The sequence below is a fragment of the Onychostruthus taczanowskii genome, unplaced genomic scaffold (assembly GCF_017590055.1).
Source record: "Onychostruthus taczanowskii isolate IOZ18803 unplaced genomic scaffold, ASM1759005v1 scaffold1, whole genome shotgun sequence".
In the NCBI taxonomy this organism is placed as follows: Eukaryota; Metazoa; Chordata; class Aves; order Passeriformes; family Passeridae; genus Onychostruthus; species Onychostruthus taczanowskii.
In genome coordinates, this window is record NW_024496525.1 from 35,241,935 (window position 1) to 35,263,763 (window position 21,829).

General features: G+C 45.7%; 1 protein-coding gene across 1 annotated transcript in view; it reads right to left on the bottom strand.

Annotated features, from left to right (window-relative positions):
- PRKCH (protein kinase C eta) overlaps positions 1–21,357 on the bottom strand; it is a 113,418-nt gene extending 92,061 nt beyond the window's left edge. Inside the window, exon 1 of the mRNA XM_041427644.1 lies at positions 20,941–21,357. Coding sequence (XP_041283578.1) covers positions 20,941–21,300 — 360 coding nt within the window. The 5' untranslated portion in view covers positions 21,301–21,357. The remainder of the gene's footprint in view (positions 1–20,940) is intronic.
- Positions 21,358–21,829: the final 472 nt, after the last annotated feature.

Sequence of the window (21,829 nt, forward strand, 5' to 3'; positions counted from 1 at the left end):
GAATCTTTTTATTGTGTTTGGATCAGACACAAAAGATGACTGTGTTTACCCTGGAGCCTAGAACATCCCTTTTGCCATTGCTGCCCCTCCTTCCTTCCCCACAGGCACAATGCATAAGCATCCTAGAAGTACAGCCTTTTTCTGAGGCATGTCAATGCTGACATGGCTTCAAAAACAGAACAGGCCAGACACTTGCAGTGAGTAAAGCAAATATAAAAGCTACCTAGGGACTTCATTAGCTTAATTAAACAAGTAGCTATATCTTTTGACTTCCTACATAATTTTTAATTTTAATTAACAGAACTGCATATGTAATCAGTCGTTTGTAGAGGCAATTCCCAAGGCTCAGTCGAAAGAGCTGAAAATTTGGGTTAGGCTAAAGCAGGTTTTTCACATGCCTCTAGTTATTTCTTGTCATCTTTCTTGTTTAAGCTCTTACCAGATCATGCTTATGGAATGTCAGATCTTTCTGTATTTTAATAAGGTAGCACCTCCTTGGACAGGTCAAATGGCAATTTTCTCAGCCAAATACATAGTATCTGGATTAATCAGTCCCTCTTATACTTTTTGAGGCTGACAGACACCTGTCTATCAAGTCAGACACCTTTGAAAATCCTCAGGGCTGTCTAGTACAAAGGGGATTTTGCATTTCCAGACCAGCACATTAAAGTGCTTTTCCTATAAATGCACAGCATGCACTTTTTAAGATTCAAATTAGGATGCCTAAAAAAAAAAGAAAAGCAAACACACACAACAGGGTATCAAGTATTTTCTTATTGTTGCAAAGGCTGGCACGTGCTCAGGGCAGCAATTCCCACTACAGGTGCCGGGGCAGACCTGGACAGCACTGGGAAAAGCTGCCAATCCCACCTGCAGTCAGCAGGTCCACGTACCCTCAGTGTTAAAGCCCTCACAGCTCACCTGAACAAAGTTTAATACTCTGCAGCTAAACTCACACATGGGTGGAAAGTCAGTCTCTCAAAACTCCTATAACCAGTTACTCCAGCTATTACTGTAATATTGTCATTCTAATTTTTTGTTTCAGGACGGCTAAAATATTACTTTTGTTTTCATTCAAGCTGCCTAATTATAAGCTGTGCACCAGCCATGAACAAGTATGCATAACTAATGACTCTTAGCCAATCCTGGACTCTTTAATCAATTTTAGTCTGGTTTCATCCAAGAGATCACTCACCTCTACAGGAGATTTGCTGAAGTGGGAACAAGATTTATTTATCCCGTGAAAATTCCTGCCAAGAAAATCTGCTTGAAGAGCTACAAATACAATACAGATAAGAAAAGGAGGTTTCAAGTCTTAAAAAAACCCCCAAAAATACAAAAAACAACAAAAAAAAAGCAGGAGCTAGAGCCTGCTCCTATGGTGTTACAGCAATTTATATTGCTTTTGAGAAATACCTCTAAAGCAATGAATGATTTACAAGTAATGATTGCAGGAAGATGCTCTTTAGCATATTTGAAAAAAAATGTTATAAAGTTAAAAAGAGAGAAACACAGACACAACTGGTTCAGGGAATATTATGTTTTTGTTCTCCTTATATTTTCAAAGAAAAACAACACCAACAACCCCCCAGAGGGATTTTTTACCTTTTTCCCCAAGTTATGTGCCAGGGGGAGAGGATCCAACTGCCTGTTTATAAATCCCATGGTACTGAAGTTTCTTGAAGACAAGGCACTGATCCCATCAGTACCATCAGTGAGTAAGAACCCACTCCTGCAGAAATTTAAGTGAAATTCAAAACAAAATGGGGAGGACGTGGGAGAGTCTAATAATGTCATGTACACACTGGAGTCTGCAACAGGGGAGAGCTTTCATCCACAACCTCCTACAAATGTGGGGCTAGAAATGTCTAGGCTGGTAAATGGGCTGAGAAGAAAATGTGAAGGATGACCAGACCCTACCAGTGAGGGTCCCTTTCCTGAGGGCACAGAACAAACCAAGCGTGGGATGACTCTGAACTGCCACGAACAGCAAAGCTGCTGGAACCCCCCCAGCAACAGCACATGGTGGCCAGGGGAGATGCCAGGCAGAGAGAAAAGGCTGCTCTGAGCCTCCCTGAGCAGAGAGAAGGGGCAGGAACCCCCCAGCTCCCTCCCACAGCCCGTGTGAAACCAGAATCGTGTGGGCAGGACGGATGCTGCCTTTCCCTACCACAAGCACATACAAGCAGAGCCTTAGCTCTGCTGAGCACAATTAAACCTTAATTATTCATCATGCATCTTTGTAACACTGTGCCAAATACCACCATGTCCAGTCCATCACTCTATTTTCCTTCCAACTCCTCTTGTCTTCCTCCTACAGCTAGTTTTTTTTTTTTAAGGGATGGGAAGGAAAATCAGAGATTACTTTAATTTCCCAAAGGCAAATGCTGACATCAATGCAGGACCACTAAATTAAAGGATGGCAAATGCAGGGCTTCATTTTCAGCTCTCTGAACACTTGATTACAGCAAATACACCCATGCCCACATTCAGTAGCTGCTATCAGGCTATCAGCTTTGCATATACAAGGTATGGAAATCTGCCTGCAGACACCTGTGTGTGCAACTGCAGGTAAAAGAGGCTGACAGTGGGACAGGGTCTCTGCTCTTGAGGGGACTTCCAAGCATTGACCAATAACCAAACAACAAAAATCTTTTATTTCCATTCAATTAACAATGACAAGATATCAATAAACCTCAACAACCAGCAAAACAAAAATCTTTCAATAGCTGTAGAGCTGCAGTGGCAAAAGGATGATCCTGACAGGTCATGTTTTAGGTCTATCACTGAGCACACAACAGAGGAATTGCCCTTCTCTATCTCCAAGATCTGGACATTATCAACCAGAGTATTTTCTGTCGCCTACATGAACCCAACATAACTTGGCAGAAAACACAGGAAATTGTGCCACTTTTTCTGTTACAGTTATAAAGAAATAAATTCACTGACTGGTGCCAAGTAGGCAAGTTGGTGGCACTTCCCACACGGAAACATTCCAAGGGGCACGACAACAAGATGCTGAGCAGAGCTTCCTCAAAGTAAAGCAATGACACAGGTGTTCTTAGAACTGAGGCAATGCCCCCAGGAAGGAAAGAGCAGTGAAAAAGCAAGCCCAGTGCACACCAGAGACCTGGGTTTGGCCCAGAGAGGAACAGAACAGCCACCAGGGAGAAATACAGAAAGAGAAACAAAAAGATTGGGCAGAGAAGCAACAACAGTTCTCTCAGTCTTGAGAAGTCTCCCAAGGCACAGTATTCACCTTCAGCTTTAATTAACCTCCCTAACAAATCGAGGCAGACTTTATGAATCATTTATGACTTTACATTAAGCAGCACAGTCTGCACATGGTCTGAGGTTCTGTGTCTCGTTGGTTGCCCAGGGACCACCACTGCACAGCTACAGCAGGACAGCACTCAGGAGTAACTTAGGGGCAATCCAGTGGGTTGTACAGCATCAGGCAGAGCCCCCAATACCATGTTCATGGATCCTACCCAAGAAGCAGGGACCCCTAAACCAGCTGCATCTCTATGCAAAACCCCCTCTGCAGCTGTGTCCCCAGAACTTTGCTCACTCACCTACTTGTGTTGTTCTCCACAATTCAGTGCTGGGAAATATTTTCTTGTTATTCATAGGCTTTATTGCATAATCCTATACTTCTGAGAAATTATTCTCATTTGAGTCTCCATTAGGTGTGTCACTATTTTTAAAATATCTTCCTACTACATGTAATTCATTTGGTGTACTGCTGCTTTTCCATTTTTGTCCAATAGCTCTTTTTTCTTTCTAAAACCAGGCCACAGCAGATGAGATCATGAACCATTAAAATCCATTAGTCCTCGAGATAATCCATCAAATTTCTCAACACCTCAGGTAGAAAGGGGAAAGGTCACAACTTTCTCCTACTCCAACCATTTCAGTCAGATACTGAAGAGCCAAATACCATCCTTTTAACAGCAGTTAAAAGTTAAGTCCTGGTGCTGCAGCAAAAGGCAATCTGATAGAAAAGTTCATTTATTTATGATGCTTGATCACTAATAATGAGCACTGTAAACTACAAAAGAATTATTCTGGAGTGGGATTTGCTCAGCATCTCGATGCCAGGAAGATGGGGTTCCACAACACAGAGGTACAGACGCAAACCAACAGCTCTGCAGAGGGCTTGACTTACAGGCACCTTCCCTTCTTCTCCCCTCCCTTCCACACCAAGAGTTGAAAAGACCTTTACTGATTTTTACTGCGCTGGGGACAGCTGGAACCCTAAAAAGTGGATGTAGAAGTTTCAGGAAGGCCCACAGCGCTGGCTGTCACCCAGGCTGGTGTCACATTCCTACTACGCTGGAAGCCAACGTGACAGAGGGAAGGAGCTGCACAGGAGATGGAGCACTCCCAACTCATCATCCACATCAAACCCTTCCCACACATCTCCACCTTTCCAGCCAAAGACAGCAAAGCCCCTCTGGGTGCTGAGCACATCTTACACCATCAGTTTTATAAAAGAAAAGCAATGTATGGGGATGGCAGGAGGAGAGGTAGAAACAGGGATTATTTGGGTCTTCAAAAAACAGACCTAGCTCACTGCACAGCAGCCACACTGCTTGGAAAAGTGCAAGGGAAACTCAGCAAAACCCACAAAAGCAACGCGTGCCTGGACTCCACAGAAGTCCAGACACCAAGAAGAGTCAATTGCTGCAAAGCACCAGAACTCTCAGTGTTTTCAATGACTTTAAAGCCTTGAGCTAAGTGATTGAGGGGCACACCCGTGTCAGCATCACAAAGAATTAATTTATGTGCAGCATCAAGTTATCAGCAATACTTCTGGCGAATCCTAACATTTCAAATGGCATGTCTCAGGGGCATGACAGTCTTTGGAAGTACAGATCCCAATACAGCTCACATTCCCATTTACAGTGCTAATCCCATTACTCATCCTCAGTGAGGATACAAAAAGGAGAGATTAAATCCAGCAACTTTCAACCTTGGCATGAGCTGTAACACCATAGGGAAGCCTAAGCACCTCAGCTCTGATAATTCTTCCCAGATCTGGAAGTGGTCACAGTGACTCCCTTCTTCCTCCTCGCACTTCCTCACCTGGCAGTTTCTTAGCATTGAAATTATAAAGGACTAATATTTATATTAATCCACCACATCCCCTCTCCATGTTGCAAGATGATCTGCCCAACAATTTGAGACAGAAGGATGAAAAGCAAACTATCAAATATGAGTGGCATGTCACATGACAGAACCTGCCTGGGACGCAGAGAAAAACGAGAAGAAAGGTTCAAAAGTACTTTAGCCCATATACTCCCTCTCCCACTCCCTGCCAACAACTTATGGGATTGCTCCATATCCCTGGTACACACATCCCAGAACATCATATCAAAGCACCAGCAGTTTCTGGCTGCATAGCCAATTAGATGCTTCCAAAGGTACAAAAAAAAAAAAAAAGAAAGAAAAAAAAAAGGAGTGCCAAGGCATGCACTCCCCCAGCATTCCTGAAGGTATGATGCTTGCTCCTGGTGTCCAGATGTTACTGCTCATGTCTCTGCTCCAATCCCATGAGGTCCACTGCTGGGAGCCCAATCAAGTCTTCAGGCAGCAAAAAGAATGTAGGTTGCAGCTGACAACACCCAGAAAGGACACGCCACTGCCAACATTTGCTTTGCCAAGTTAGATCATATCCTCTTTGTACAGTGGGTTTTGTTTATGTGTTTGGTTTTCTGTTTGGCCTTTTTTTTTTTTTTGTGGGGATGATGGAAGAGTACAATCAAAATATTTCGGTGAAACAGCAGTTTAAAAAAAGGGTGAAGAGGTGAGGTTTTTCGTGGGGAAGGACAATGGGTAGGACATCAGTACCAAAAATAATATGGAAAAAAAAAATTGCCCTGAAATCCTGAGGCCAAGCATTACAATAAGAGACAGACTGTCCAAGACCAAGCAATTTTTAGTCCTATCAAGTCTGTGATTACAGTTTTCCTCATCTACCTCATGAGACAGATGATCTCACTACCCACTTGTGACCATGAAGTCAGAGCTGTGACTCCAGCAATCAGGCTGGTCCAGGAAGGAGCTGCACAGCACTGGCCTCCAGCCCTCCCAAGCCACCGGATGGTGACAGGGTGCTGTGTCACTGGGATGTGCTCTCAGCTGACCCAGCCACCTGCCTCCCTCTGAAGGACAGGAGGCTCTCCAGGGTTTTGTGAACAACTGCAAGCTGACAGGCAGCGTGCTGGCACCTACCAGCAGCACGCTGTCACGTATTTCCCCTTTTTTAGTATTTCTTTTTCCCTTTCCAAAGGGTTTCAAGATGAGGAACCAATGTGACCAAGATTTACCTTGGATTAAATAGAGGGTGGAGACACCCAGAAAGGGTACGTAGAGGAAAAGGTCAGAACATGGTTGGAGTGGTTTTGGTGACAGGTCAATTGAGAACATAGCTTGGGTGCTGACCACATTTCCCATTCAAAACTCAGCATCACCCACAAACCTGCAGATGAACCTTCTGCTCTCCAAACAAAGCTTTTGCTGAGGATTGCCACAAGCCCCAGAACACAGCAATCCTGTGTAAGCCAAGAGCAGGACAGGCTCACTTACAAAGCCAGTCATATTTAGGATAACTGTTGTCATGTTCCCTGCTTGACAAATGTTTTGTTTCTTTGTGAATGGAAGGCCTGGCATTTTATCTGTGCCAGAGTGTTGCATGTGTTTTATATACAAACACACATGCTTTTAACTCCAGCACACTAATGTGTTTAAAGTATAAATTCCCTCCTGGAGAAAAGCACATCCCCACCTGGGTGGCACTGCTAATGTGAACCTCATGCTCTTCTTCCTGCAGACAAACAGCCCTTGCTGTGTGTGGGGGCACGTTCCTGTAATTCCCAAAGCAATATTTTATTCACTCTGGGAAAAGTCACATCAGTTTTAGTTTTCTACCTTAATTCTAACCAGCTGAGGACAGAAATCCCTTGGACAGCATTTATGCCCTCTGAAAATAAAGTCAATTCACTTGCCTTTAAGATTTACCAAGCCCTGTAATATAAAGCCAAGAAGCCACTCAGTTCCTGTCCTCTCACAGCAACCACCTTGCAGGAAAGTAAATTAAGAGATCAAGTCCCTTCTAATGACTGACCCACATTCAGTGAAGGGAAACATTACAAACACAGTTCCCTAAGAAAAACAATAAACCACCTAACACTGTTCAACTCCTAATACACATTATATTGAAAGAGCCTGAGATAAGATTACAGTAGCAAGGGGTTTGATGGAACCATAAAAAAAGAAAAACATCATAAAACAGTTTTGTTTGGAAGGGACCTCAAAGATCATCCAGTTCCAACCTCTTGCCATGGGCAAGGACACCTTCCACTAGATCAGGTTGCTCCAAGCCCCATCCAGCCTGGCTTTGAACAATTGATCCTGAACTAGAGCTGCTGACTAGATCTTGGCCACACCACAAATTTCAACTCTTCATGATTCTAAAAAACTCCTCTTGCAGCCCAGCAGAGTTTGAAAGGCTTCTGGGGCACTACCACACAGAGCAGCATGAAACAGGGGGGGGTGGTTTCAGATACTGAGATAGAAAGTCTGAACAAGTACTGACCCACTGGAAAATTCACAGCGAGAGATGGAAAGATCTGGTACTCTTCAAACACCTACACGTTCTGGCTGTGGCTTTGAAGCAAGCCACAACACTGTCTATTGTAAAGAGCACTGTTCCTGTGGAAACACTTGCTTAATATTGTCAGAGATGGAGTAAGAAGAAATGCTATAGGTGTACAGAATTTTGCAACTAGCCATTTACTGGCTAAAATATACATATGTATTCAAAAGAGAAAAATTTCCTTATTGTTGATGGTTAAAAACATTATCAGGCACTGAAACAGCATATTTTTCGTGCAGCTGGAGTAATTAAAAAAATCCCCAAAAAACCCACCAAACCCAAATTCCATAGAATCATAGAATGGTTTGGTTTGGAATGGACCTTAAAGATCATCTCATTTCTACCCCACTGCCACAGGCAGGGATACTTTACCTAGACCAGGTTGCTCCAAGCCCCATCCAACCTGGCCTTGAACACTTCCAGAGAGGAGAGATCTGCAAATTTTTTTGCAAATGAAATTTCCTATGACCAGAACTATTAACATAAAAAGATAGTTTAGTCAACCTAGAAATGAACCACAAAACTTATAGTGAGAAAATGCTGATAAGCGTTTTTGAGGTCACAAATATGTTTTCAGAGCAATCTTTCAGAAGCCAAACACGGGGACATCAAGGGCTACTTAAAACCTGCAGGCTCAGTTACTCTTTTCTCACCTAATGTTCATGTTAAAAACAAGAACTGGAGCTTCAAAAATGTTACTAAAATAAGAAGTGCATTGCTTAAAAACAATGAGTACTGCATATGCATTGCTGAGGCAAGCCTCTTTGCACTAAGCTTATTTATATATAGAAATAACACCAGTGACCTCGTATTAATCACACACACAGCTTTCTCCATGACAAAGGGAAATGACAAACTTGCAAGGGCACACCAGAAACCTCCTGAGATCACATCCACATAAGCCAAAACATGTGACAACTTGAATGATCTTTTGCTCCTCTTTGAAGAAATCCACTCAGATCCTGCAATATTATTCTTGACAAAATCAGAATCATGTAATTCTAAAATGAATCAAGTGATGATTTTAGATATAGCTTCAACTCTCTGTTCTAAGCTCCTTCTCAAAATTTCTGAAGCTTTCAATTCTAAGAATTTTAACCAAGACAGTGCTAACCAGAAAGAACACAACCAGCCAAAAGGGTTTCTCCTTGCTAGACACAGCGCCAAGCAAGAACTAAAATGAATGTGTGTCGTGTCCTGTCTGTGCCACAGCACACAGAAGTTCACAGCATCAACATCCTGTCCTCCTGCAGATGTGCAGCCACATGCAGCAGCTCTCATCCAAGACAGAGAGGAGAGCAGCCACAGCTCCCAACACCCCTGCAGAGGAGCACAGGTAACCTCAGAACAGGACTTGGAACTGTGGTCATCAGAAACTGCTGGGGAAGCACAGGGCTGATGACGGTTCAAGCTGAAGGAGGGCAAATATTAGAGATTAGGAAGAAATTCTTCCCTATGAGGGTGTGAGGCAATGGCACAATTTGGTCAGAGAAGCTGTTCCAGACTAGGAAGTGTTCCAGACCAGGTTGGACGTGGCTTGGATCAGCCTGATCTGGTGGAAGGTGTCCTTGCCCATGGCAGGGGTTGGAACTTTGATGAGCTCTAAGGTCCCTTACAACCCAAACCGTTCTGTGATTCTATGAACTGATAAATCATTAACCAAGTTCTTTGACAGATATGAAATACAGGGAAAAGCCATCTTGGCATCAAGCTTTGACCAAAAGCAGATTAAGGGCCCCAGCTGCCCCAAAATTCTGCTCCCACCTCTTCTTCCGGCCGCCACCACTCCTCTGCAGAGGCAGCACAATGGACGGTTGCTTTCGCACGACTCCAAAACCACAGCGAACAGCCCCCCACACTGACTTGCCTGGCACCTGACTGATGGTTTCTTCAGCAAGCTCAGCTGTGAAATGGGGTAGGAGAGAAGCAGAGACTCAAGCAGGAAGCTCTCCGCCTCTCCTGCTGCACAGCAAACTGCCCATGGGGCAGAGGAGGGCAAAAACCTGCTGGGTGCCCTCGTGGATCTGCACTGTACAAACCGCCAGAGCCCACAAGTCACAGGCCTGCTGAAAAAGTGCTCCATCACATCTAAACACAAAACTCATTCCTACACTGGATGACTTCAAAAGTATTGTATTAGCCCAGATGGAAAGGGTCATAGTAGCACAAGAACCTGTTTTGTCTACAAGGGGCTGAAAAACATTCTGTGAGGATGTGTAGCATAGCCTGGATTTTTGATGCTTTATTCCTGATCCTCCAGAATCCAGGAGTCTACTCTTAATTTCAACACTGTCACTCCCAGAGGACGACAAGCCCTAAGGATGTAGATACAGTGAGTCTTGGCCTGCAGAGACAGTTCCTTGAGAGTAAATATGGGGGAAGATTACATTGTGCTTTAGGTACAGAAATCAGCCTCAACCTGTGTGAACGTGCCAAAGAAACTTGTATCGATTCCTGTACCATTTATTTTGCCTACATCACACCCTTTTTGTCCCTCAAAGCAAAGAATAAAGCTCCACTGGCTGGGCTCCTAAGAACAGCTCTAGACCTTGCTCCTTTCTTGGACATGAGCAAGATGAATTTGAAGATCTAGGTTTTTATGAACCTTTCAGCAAGAGGAAAGCAGAACATGTTCCTTTCTAGAATCAAGGAAACAGGGGAAAACATCATCCCTATTGGCAAGATAGGCTAGATGTTACTCGAGCTATTTGTTTGAAAGTGTGGTCAAAATGAGTTACTATCATTAGGTATTGATAGGATCATTGTAACAGGGGCTAATTTTTGAGAGGAAGATGGCTTATATTTTCCACCCAGCTCTGCTCCACTCTAAGCTGAGAACAGCTTAGTTGCTTGTAGAGTAGCTACTAAATGATCATAGTTACATCCCATTATACTCAAGAAGACAAAATAAATAATCACTTCTTCTTAGCCGCTACATCAGGAGCCCTTTGCAGATACAAGGGACAAACTTCAATAAAATAAAACTGATTGCAGGGTCATTTTCAACAATTTCCAGTAAATCACCCTCCCTTACAAACCAGTCTAGTGAGCAGTTCTTGGAAGTACCCAAAGCTGGACTTTTTACTGCTACTGAGTAAACAGGTAATGAAATGATAAGCGTGGGGCTCCATGTAGAAAACAGATTATCAGCAGCAATACTCCCACCAAGCCCTGTTAGATGGAGGCTCACCCTACACAAAGCTCTGTAGCTCTTGTATTAATTGTGTGTTCCAATGAGTAGCTTTGACAAGAAATCCCACCACGGATTTGGACTGCACAGGAATACTTTCCTCACATGGTTATATTTTCTTCCAGGCTCAGGAGCAAACTGCCTCAGGGAATAAATTTTCATGGAATATATTAACATGAGATGCCTCAGTCTGTGAATGACCTAGATAATAAACTCATTGACGGAAGCCAATTCCTTCCTCTTTCTCAGAGCACCATGGGCACTCGCTGTGCCCAATAAATAATGTACAACCCAGCCATCATTATCAACTCTTGTAGCATGCAAGAAGGGGGAAGGAAACGTGTCCAGTTCTTCTCCCAATTAGCCAGTGCAAAGCTGGCAGTGTAATTCCATCGAAGCCATGGGGAACCCACTGACGTAAACCTCACAAGCAACAGCAGAAGCAAACACCAGCCTTGTGTTCTGCTGGAATCTCACAGAAGACACAGGCAAACATTTTAAAAACAAGTGAGAAAGGAAGGAGGCAACTTTCACATTGATGTTATTAAAAATTGATGCCAGAAAGAAGCGAAGTATGGAGAGCTTTATGTATGCGACAGTTTACATTTGAGGGAAGGATAACATGTAAAGCACATAAAATTTAGAAGAATTCAAGGATATGAGAGAGAAGAAAACATGCAGTAAATCAATCCCGAATTTCACTACTTAGGACTCTGTTTTTCCTCTGCTCCTCAGTCCTGGGGAAAAGGCCAACAAGCTATATGTCCTTGTTTACCAAGAAGGCAAATGCAGGACAAAGTAGGAATTCAAACAGGACAAGCTAGTCTTTCATTAGTCACTCCTGATTTAGACAGCCTTTGTTATTCTGAAGGAGCAAAGCCCAGAATTGAATACATTAAGCATGGGTGAGCACACTGACCAGTCTAGGTGGAAAGAATCCCTCCAGGAACTAACTCACACACTGACAAGCCAGCTCCAATGCTATCAGACACAGCATTGATTTGCAACTGTTTTGTCAGATAAAAGCACTTTGGCGCACAGACATCCCATGCTGACTTTTACTGTCACAGTTAAACTGTCATCCTCTTTCCCATCCTGACTGTGGACCCAGCCAGCTCCAGAGAGCTGCCACATCCCTAAATGATCCCTCTGACAGTGCACTTCTCCCTCTGACTCACACCCACAGCACCCAGCACCACTGGTCCTGCTTGAACCTACTACAGCTGTACTATCAGGCTGTGAAGGATGACAAACATTTTTCTGTCCAAAAATGACAAAAGGATTCCTAAACTAAGATGCCACTGCTATCTCAGGAGTTTTAAGACACTACATTTAGCAAGTGGAGATGTACATGAAGAATTTAATTTCCAAGGGATGTCTTGCTTACATGACAGAGTAAAATTAAATGTACTCATGAGAAAAAATGCAAAAGACCGTGTTATGCTAAAATGCAGACTTGATGGCAAGGAATTAAAAAAAACACCAAAAAAACCAAAAAACAAGCAAAGGCAAACCAGAAACCACAGAGCAGGCCAGAGAGAGAGCTAGAAACCAGAGGTGCTATAGAGAGGTGCGAGCTGCTTTTTCACACCAAATGAGACCAGCTGGCAAGTTAAAATCCTGTCTCTGAGAATGGGTAACATAGAATATATGAGAGAAAGGCAGGAAAAACACCACAGTGTCAGATATGGAGCTACCACCTCAAACCTGTCCTCAGCCCCTGGATGCACATCAGACAATCTGTCACTGTGATTCTTACTATTAGATGTAAAGTCCTGGGACAGCAGACACACAGCCTGTTTCTCACATCCTGTCTCTTACTGCCTCATTCTGAGAGATTACTGGGTTCTACTGATCTGTCAAGTGATTTCACACTGCAAATGATTGTACCGATCTTTTTTTAAACGTACAGCAGACATGCAACACTCATAGAGCAAATCACACATTTAGAAATGTGTTTTGCATGGATGCATTTTCCTCCTCTCCCCATTTTGACAGAAATATCTGTACTGCAATAAAAAGTAAAAATATAAAAATAAGAGAGAAATTACACTAAGGCCTAAATAGCATTTTCATGTTGGTTAAAAAAAATAGATTATTTATTCTATCTCCAATTTCACAAACTGAAGTCAGCTACCAAAGCTGCCCAGCTTGTGTTTCTGCACCAATACTTCATCTCCTACCTGTTCCACAGAAAGGAGATCCCTCCTGGAAGGAGTCTGGAGAGCTGCCACTGTATCACTGACATGAATACAGCCAACTCAGTCACAAAACTCAAAACTTACGAAACTGCGCAGGTGAACACCAAGAAAAAGCCCTTATGTAATGTCATCTAACATATTCATACCTCACTCCCTCCTCCTTCCCCTGCCAACATTTTTTTGTACTGGCAAAGCTCCTGGGTAAGCACAGTAACAGCAGCTGGGTTTCAGTTCTGTGTGAGCTGTGCTGACCCAAAGGGCAGCTCCACACCACATGATGGAGCACAGAAATTCCCAGCCAGAGCCACAGAGGTCCGGACAGCAAGTGAAAATCTTATCCCAGACCTGACATCCCAAAAGACCTGTGGCTTAGCAGCCCAGGACAGCATCTTCCCCAGGATGGGCTTAATTGCTTTGCAATGTGGCACTCAGAGGAGACAGCCCGGGGTGTGACATCTATCTGTCACACAGATCACAGGCAACATGTCTCTGTCTTGAGGGCTGCATCTCTCCATGAGGACAGAGAGCACTGGTGGGCTAGAGAGCATGAGGCTTTCTGAGATGCAGTGGGTCTCACAAGGAAGACCAGCCAAAAAAAACCCTGGCAGTCACCAGAACAACTCTTTTGCCTGCAACCTGCCCCACATTGCAGGAGCCCCAGGACAGAGCAGTGCAGGGAGCAGGGCCATCAGCCGGTCAGACTGCTCCAGCAGCCTGCGGCATAGATCTGGACATTGATTAGATGCCTCTGGTCTAGCACAACAAGGGCACAAAAGGTCTGGCAGGGGCAGTGAAAAAGCAATTTTTTCCATCACCTTGGGCCCAGGACGGACACTGAATATCAAGAGCACAGGAGTTGCTGAGGGATGCTTGTTCCCACGCAGCGTTGCTCCAACGCGACAAAAGCTGGCTCACATCTGCTCCTGGTGCTGGCTTCTAAATTAAAGCAGGACAGTTTCCTCAGCAATTGACCTCCCCAAGTGATGAGAACATCTCATGATATCAAAGCATACAAAAATATCATTGGCATTGCAGAAATACAGTTGTTTGTCTGGCTTACCCTAAGTGGCTTAGCAATGTTAATGGGACGCTTCTGGTTGCTCTTTGTTCCAGATACACGTTTATCTTTCATATCATTATTATAAAGCAGGGCTTTCCCTCACAAGCAGCCAGCAGAAGTGCATGGATTGGGAGAGGAACAGCCACGTGGTGATCTCCACCAGGACATGGCGCCAGGTTAGTTATCCACAACTCCAGCCTGGGTCCAGCATGGCCCTACAAATAGCACAGGGGTGGAGCAAGCAATCAGAGCAAAGACTGCTCATTGTCTCCAGAAGAAATTAAATCTGCAGCATGGTCTGACATGTCTTAACTGCATGCCTAAATAGGATGAAATCTGGGAGGCAAGAAGGTGCGATGGCTGATCCAGAATCCTTATAAAAGCTGCCAGTAACTCATTTCATGTGGTAACTCTGCTGTTCATCTTTTTCTCCATGGTTACACAAAAGGCCCCCAGTTTCCTGGCTGTATTAGCAAAGCACAATAGCTAAAGCCTAAAACATCAAAGGAGCCTTGATAGTTTGTGAAGAAAGGGTGGGAGTCTTATTCACTTCAGTAAGGGATATGTTTTTCATATTGAATTACCCTGTAAATCAGTAGACCTTCTAATGGCATTTCAATAGCTCAAATGGCCCCCTTGACGATCCGTTCTGCAGAGTTTATTGCCTATAAGCTCAAAATGGCCAGAAACCAAATCATTACTCAGAAAATACTCCAAACAGAAAGCCTCTGACAGCCTGGGTGAAATGTGCTCTACTAAAAGACCTGTGGAAAAAGCTAAATATAAACCACCAACAGGGTGAGGTGGGGCCAGCAGGGCACGGGGCTGGGGACAGAGCTTCCTGGGGTGCTGGGCTCACTTGTGCTGCGGTCACCCTGCTGCCCCCTCCTCCTCCTCACAGCCTCTCTGCAAAAAGCACCCCCAGGGCTGCGGGTACAGGTCTGCAAACACCTTCTCAAGAGTTTCTAACATGACCAAAGGCAATGTGGGCATCAGCCCTTGGCTGCCTCCTCTCCCTCCAACCAAGGCTTTCAACTGGTTCAGCAGCAACATCATCAGCAGGAATGTAAAGGTACCCCTGGCATCAAAATCAGCCCCCACTCCAGCCAACTCCATCAGCAAGGGCTTGATAGAATCACAGAATAGAAGGGACCTTAAAGACCACCTTATTCCATACCCTGTGCCATGCACAGCGACATCTTCCACCAGACTAGGTCGCTCCAAGCCAAATCCATCCTGGTCTTGAACACTGCCCAGGATGGGGCATCCACTGCTTCTCTGGGCAACCTGTGTCATCCTCATTGTAAAAAAAATTCTTCCTTACATCCAATATAAATCTCTCCTCTATCAGTTTGAAGTCATTACTCTTTAGCTGTCTCTCCATGCCTTTGTCAAAAATCCTTCTCCAGCTCTACTTTAGCCCCTTTAGGCACTGGAAGGTGCTGTAAGACCTCCCTTTTGCCTTCTCCAAGCTGAAAAACCCCAACTCTCTCAGCCTGTCCTCAGAGCAGAGCTGCTCCAGTCCTTTGAGCATCTTCATGGCCTCCTCTGGACTCCCTCCAGAAAGTTCATGTTCCTCTTTTTTGGGGACCCCAGGGATGAATGAAATACTCCAGCACATCATTCCAGTCACCTCGAGGTGACTGCCACTGATCTTGGTGGCAAGAGTACCCAAAGGGTGCCCATTACCTGTGTGACCATTTCCCTCCAGGTCACTGCAGCACCTGATTGCCTGGACTCTGTCCTGCCTTGTCCTGCACTCCTGCAATTCTGGCTCTGCCCCAGGCACAGAACTCCCCCCTCTGCCTCAAATACATGCCCCGATGAATGCAGTGACAGCATCTTTGAAGGGGACAGGAACACTGTCACTTCACTGCCCATATGGCTGCCCCAAAATACCCTGAGAGCCAAACCCACATCTTGCTGAACTCAGTTCAAAGCTGGGACATGAACTCCAGTCCCACACCCCGCTACTGGCCCCAGCCACTGGAAACTGGCTCTTCTCATGCTTGGGCCAAATCTTCCCAGCCAAACACTCTCAAGCAAAGTCCCCATGTTCTCCAAGGATTCTCACAGCTGCCAGCCAGGCCTTTTATTGGGGAGGAGCAAGAAAGAGGACTCCAAATAGCTCCACTCCTGATGCTGAAACAGGGCAGTATGTGTGCAGCTCTTCATGACAGTCAGCTGTCTCATCTGCCTTGATCAGAACAACTGTTTTTAGCATCACACCCCTGCAGACTATTAAACACCTGACAAACAGCAACAATTTTTCCCTTAGTTATCACAGCCTTTGTCTTGGGCTGCAGGGCATTCTCAGGTAGTCATGGTGCACGGGTCTAGGTTGGCATTTTGAGGGGATCTGCTCATAGGGCCAAAGGACAACTTTATGCTAAAGGAAAGAAAGAAAGAAAAGCTGAAATTCAGTAGCTTTCAGATCCATCTTACCTTCTGAAGTGGGTGTTTCTCACCATGAGTCCTATTCAACACAGTAACTGCATATCAGTAATAACAATTACAGAAACAATTTAAGGCTTCCAAAAAGTTAGGGAAGGAGATAATTTTACTCAAGCCTAATTAATATGCAGTGTGACCTTCATGCAGATCAGAGATCTGCACTTTGTACATCACTGTCATATGCATGGAAACAGAAGTCAAATGGACTTCACCCCAGCCTGTTCCTGCCTTGTGGATGGAGACGCTACTTACTCCACCTCTGCAAGCTTAATTTATCTCTGCAGTTGGGCAGACACAAAATACTGCACCACAAAATCCTCTGTCAAGAGCTATAAAGTATTTTGGCTTCCTGAAGCAACTTTTGCCCACCTGAAGAACCCTGCAGTCAAGCAGGAGCCAAAAGAAGCAGCAACCATATGACCTGCAGCACCCTGCCTCTCTGCCATGGCCATGATACACTCTGGAGAGAAGGTGACTTATCTTTTAACTCTTGAATTTCACATTCAACAAATGCAATTGTATATAAACATGGGTAAAACAATTATTTCTGCCTTAAGTAAAAAAAAAAATCGTAGGGAAGGATACAGGCAAGGAGCTGAAGTGAAGGAACACACAAGAATTGCCTTAATCTCTTCCTGCACACTAGTAAGTGGCAACAAACTCATCAGGAAGTTGTGACTGGCTCACTAATCTTATAGCTCATCTGTTATGTGATTTCCTTCAGTGTACTCTCATGATTTGCTACTTCAAGATCATGGTTTAAATGTCTACTCCTTGTTAAAGTCTTACGAATTATGGCATCTCCACCCAGGGACTAACAATTTTTACAATCGTGATTAAATAATTCCCTTGTAACAATGCTATTCAGTATCTGTAAAGAGTGTTTCCCCAAGGTTAAAAATTACTTCAGCTACTACATAAAACTCAGGAATAATCCTAGGTATTGTAAACATCTCCCATTTCAGCTACTGAGCACTCCATTTGTTTCACTGATACATGACAGCTTTCCATACTGCACTCAGAGGCAGTCAAAGAGGAGATAATACCTTTAAAAGGTGCATATGTCAAGTTAAAAGATCCTAGCACAGGCTAGTGCAAAATTAAATGCTTTCAAGAGGCAAGTTTCAACCCCAATGTAAATCCCAGCAAGCAGCTTTAGAGAGCAGGCAGCTCAGCTCCCTCCCTGCACCTGGTCATGCACACCTGGGTAAAATGCAACCATTCAGGTTTGCACAATCTCACACCCACACAGGCAAATGCCTACCAGAGACAGAACATGGCACTGGGGAGATGGTGCTCAGCTGCGACTGCGTTACAGCACGCTGAAGGCACCACAGCATTTAATTGACAATGTAAATAAAAACTACTTTGCTGAAACCTGACGAGTCAATATAAGAAAGGGGAAACAGCAAGAAGGATCTTGGAAGTTAATAAGCTCTTGCAAATTTTATCTGTGGAAAATTAGTCATGTGTGTGTAACAACAAACACGCATATGAGAAGATATCTGGATGATGTTAATGTGTTTACTAGAAAGACTTGGGAAAACAACCCAAATGGTTAGAAGGAAAATGGTCAGTTTTGAAGTCTCTGAAACATGAATTTTAAATCAAACCATGAACAGAGAACACTGCCCCAGCACCCAGCGGGATGACTCAGGTGTATAAGCATTACAGATGAGACAGCTCATGTCCATACACTTACTCATCTGCATAAGTGTTCAGGTCATAATTGCAGTAATGTACCTGCAAGTCATCTGGGAAGCACCAACTCTTACACACCAACTGCTCCTCCTTGCCTCTCGCTGAAACTTCCTACAGTTCTCACAAAAGGTGCTGACCGATGTTACAACTAACCACTTTTTTTTCTTTCTTTTTTTTTTTTTTCCCCCCAGCAGGAGAAAATCCCTTTTCTTAAACAGAGCAGCATGAGCCTGAGAGCTGACACCAAGACTGCCATAGGTAACTTCTGACAGCTTCCTCTCAGGAGGAAAGCTCAGGGTGCAGAAGCAGCCAACTACCCTGTTTGCCTATTATTAATCACTTGGATTTTACCAAAATACTGTTTTACCTGTCTCTGAAAAGTGAACATAAAAGTTCTATTTCAAATCAAAATTAAAAATTGTGGACAGCCAAGTAAGCATAAGCCAGGTTAAACTTCACCAATTTTCCTTTCACTCAATTCACTCCTTAGTTGCCTATCTGTGCTTTTATTTTGGGGATGGAAAAAGGACAGAAATGAAGGATTTTGGAGTGGAGGTGTTTCAAATCATCCACATTTCCTTGCGGTGTTTCGCATTGTGCCAGCAGCTCACAGACCTTGGGTTAGTACAAACCAGCATTTCCTCTCCTTCTGATTACACAAACTCCCGTGACAGCCTCGCTGGATTTATCAAGACATATTAAATTATCAGGGCAAGATGCTGTTCCTTGTCATCATGTGATCCAGGCTGCACGCTATGCGAGATGCTAACAAAGCAAATCAGAAGGGAGGGGAGAGAGAAAGACAACAGAAGGCAAACATTTGCTCATTCCCCACTAAATCCACCCCAGCTGTAAGTTTCAGACATTCATTTAAAGGGAGAGCAGCAGCTCTTAGTCTCTGTCTACATGCCCAGATATAAAATCAGTTTACATCAATCTAGTTAAAAGAATTCACTGATTTCCCATCCCATTGTACCCATCAGCTCACAGGTACAGGAGTTCATAAAACACATGTCAATCCTGCAAGGATTAGAAACTTTTCCATCAACAAAGACCAGATGAATATTTCAGGCCACAGTCTGCATCTGCCCTAAAAATCAGCACTGCAGGATGGACTAAATGGAAGAAATGTGTGGATCCTCAACAGCAGCAGAATTATGGCAGGTATTTTAGTAATGTAAATAAGGCCACCACCTTTGCAGCAGAGTAATCCCACCCCACATGTCACAAGCTCCAGTGTGACCAGGACTCCAGCCTCCTTATAGGACTGGGCCTCTCCTAATAGCAAACATTCCCAGCAACTCAAACATCAAAAAAGCTCTCAAAACCACAGCCCTCTATCCCAAGCTCACTCCTCTGCCTCGCCCGTAGGAGTCTGTTCTGTATTTGAAACTAGTTTAGCACAAATCCCAGGAGCAGAGGAGACTTTCCAGGGACACAGGTACCTGGGAAGCTGGGCATGCATCCGCCAGGCAAACGCTGTGACCCCAGCTCTGGCTGGGCTGTGAGGAGCAGCACCTCAGCTAAGCCATTGGAGACTGGCTGGGACCTTTGTCTGACCCAAAAATCGCATCAGGGACTGTCTGAGAGAGAACACTTCCAGTGCATGAACTCACACCTATCCATGAGATACCTAACTAAATGGCCCCAATACACATTTATTAATCATTGCCTGTAATCACCCCAAAAGTGTAGCATCACACCTCAGCCACAGACACTGTCTGAGAGCAGGAAGTCCCAGCATACTCCCCAGTGATAGGATCAAGATGTTTATCTGTTCTCTATACTGTCAGCCTCAACATCTGGTTTTATTGTGGTGGTTATCTGACCGCATATCCTGAACTTCTTGGCCTCAAAAAGTTTATACCCATCACAGTCTTGAACATTCTCAGCTCTTCTGCACCTTCTCTACTCAGAATAAATAACTTTTTTTATGAAACTAACTCTTACCAGCAAACTGTCTGGACCAATGCAGTCACCTCATCCTCCTTTGCAAGACTGGAAGCAAAGGTACAACCTTAGAGACTGTACTGTTCCTGTCACCATCAGGACTAATCCATAAATGAGGTTCTCTGGGCTGCATACAAGTGACATTTACCTGAAAATAACCCAGAATTAGCTCAGAGTGAAACTGCACTGACCCAGAGCAGTGGTGTACATAACAGACACAAGACTAGTCCTGCCATTCTGCTAAGAAGTCAAAGAAATCCGCATGCACGCATCAAACTATTGTGCAAGCATGTGCAGAGCTGGGCAGAAACACACAGAACCCAGGCATCTGAGTCTCCAAGTGCGCCTCTGTGTGCTGAGCCAAAGGAGGGAGGAACACCTTTGTGTGAATGTGCTGGTGTAGCTTGCAAGTTACATATTACAGGTCTTGTCTCCGTTCATTTACAAACACGAACAGAGACTTCACAGCCCTCCACAAAAGCGTCCTCACCCTCAAGCTTCGACAGCCGAGGGTCCTCAGGGTCCCTAAGGAACAGCAGCCTGAGCAATTGTGAAGCCGAGGGACACAAACAGATGCGTGAAGGAGCACACCTGTGTACCTGCAGCCACACACCGGGCTGCGTGTCTGCGGCACAGGCATGCAAGGACAAGCCCCGGCTCCCCGAGTGCCCTTCATTCATTCCCAGATGAGCTCTCCCGGCTTCTCCTCCGGACGGCTACTCACCCAGCCCTCGAAGGTGTCGCTGGGGGCGGCGGAGCGCAGCAGGTCCTGGAAGTGCAAGGTGCAGTTGGCCACGAAGTCATCGTAGCCGATGGGGGTGTCGTGGAAGACGGAGAGCTCGATCTGGTGGCCGTCGGTGACCGTGGCCGAGAACTCCTCGTTGTAGGTGGGTTTGTTGGTCTTCTGCTTGGTGCTGGTCTGCCCCACGCGCACCTGGTCCACGCTGACGGTGACATAGGGATCCAGGAGCTGGTAGCCCTTGCGGAAGAGCGAGTGCCGGAGGGACCAGCGGGTGGGCTGCAGCCCCACCGCCTCCCCGATCCGCACCTTCAGGTACCCGCTGAACTTCATGGCTCCGGACATGGCCGCGCCCCCGGGGCGCCCGGGAGCCGGGAGGAGAGCCAGAGCCCGCTCCCGCCGGGAGAGGCACCCAGCCTCTCCTGCCGGGCCGGCGCAGCCCCGCCGCGCCTCCTCAGGGGGCCGCCTACCAGCCCGGGCTGCTCCTGCCGCGGGGGAGCGGCGCGATCCGGCTCGGGGACACCTGGGCGTGGGGCGGCGGCGGCAGGCGGGGAGGAGCCGCGGAGCCGCGCCGTGAGGGCGGGGAGCGCTCGGCCCTGCCCGTCCCGCTGCTGCCGAGGCGCGGCCCGCAACCCCCGGCGCGGGGCGAGGAGCGGCCGCTGCCGTGCCCTGACAGAGGACACAGCCCCGGGGGCAAGCTCTGCGACACCCCCGAGGAGCTCCGACCTCCCGGGAAGGGCTGGGGCTGCGCCCGCCGCTCGGACCGGCGGCTCCTCGGCGGCTGCACGGGGACGGGAGCGACCCAGAGTAGCGCTGCCTCCGCACCGCGCCCTTGGCCGGCGGCGCCTCCCCGCAGCGCTCCGCCGGGAGAACG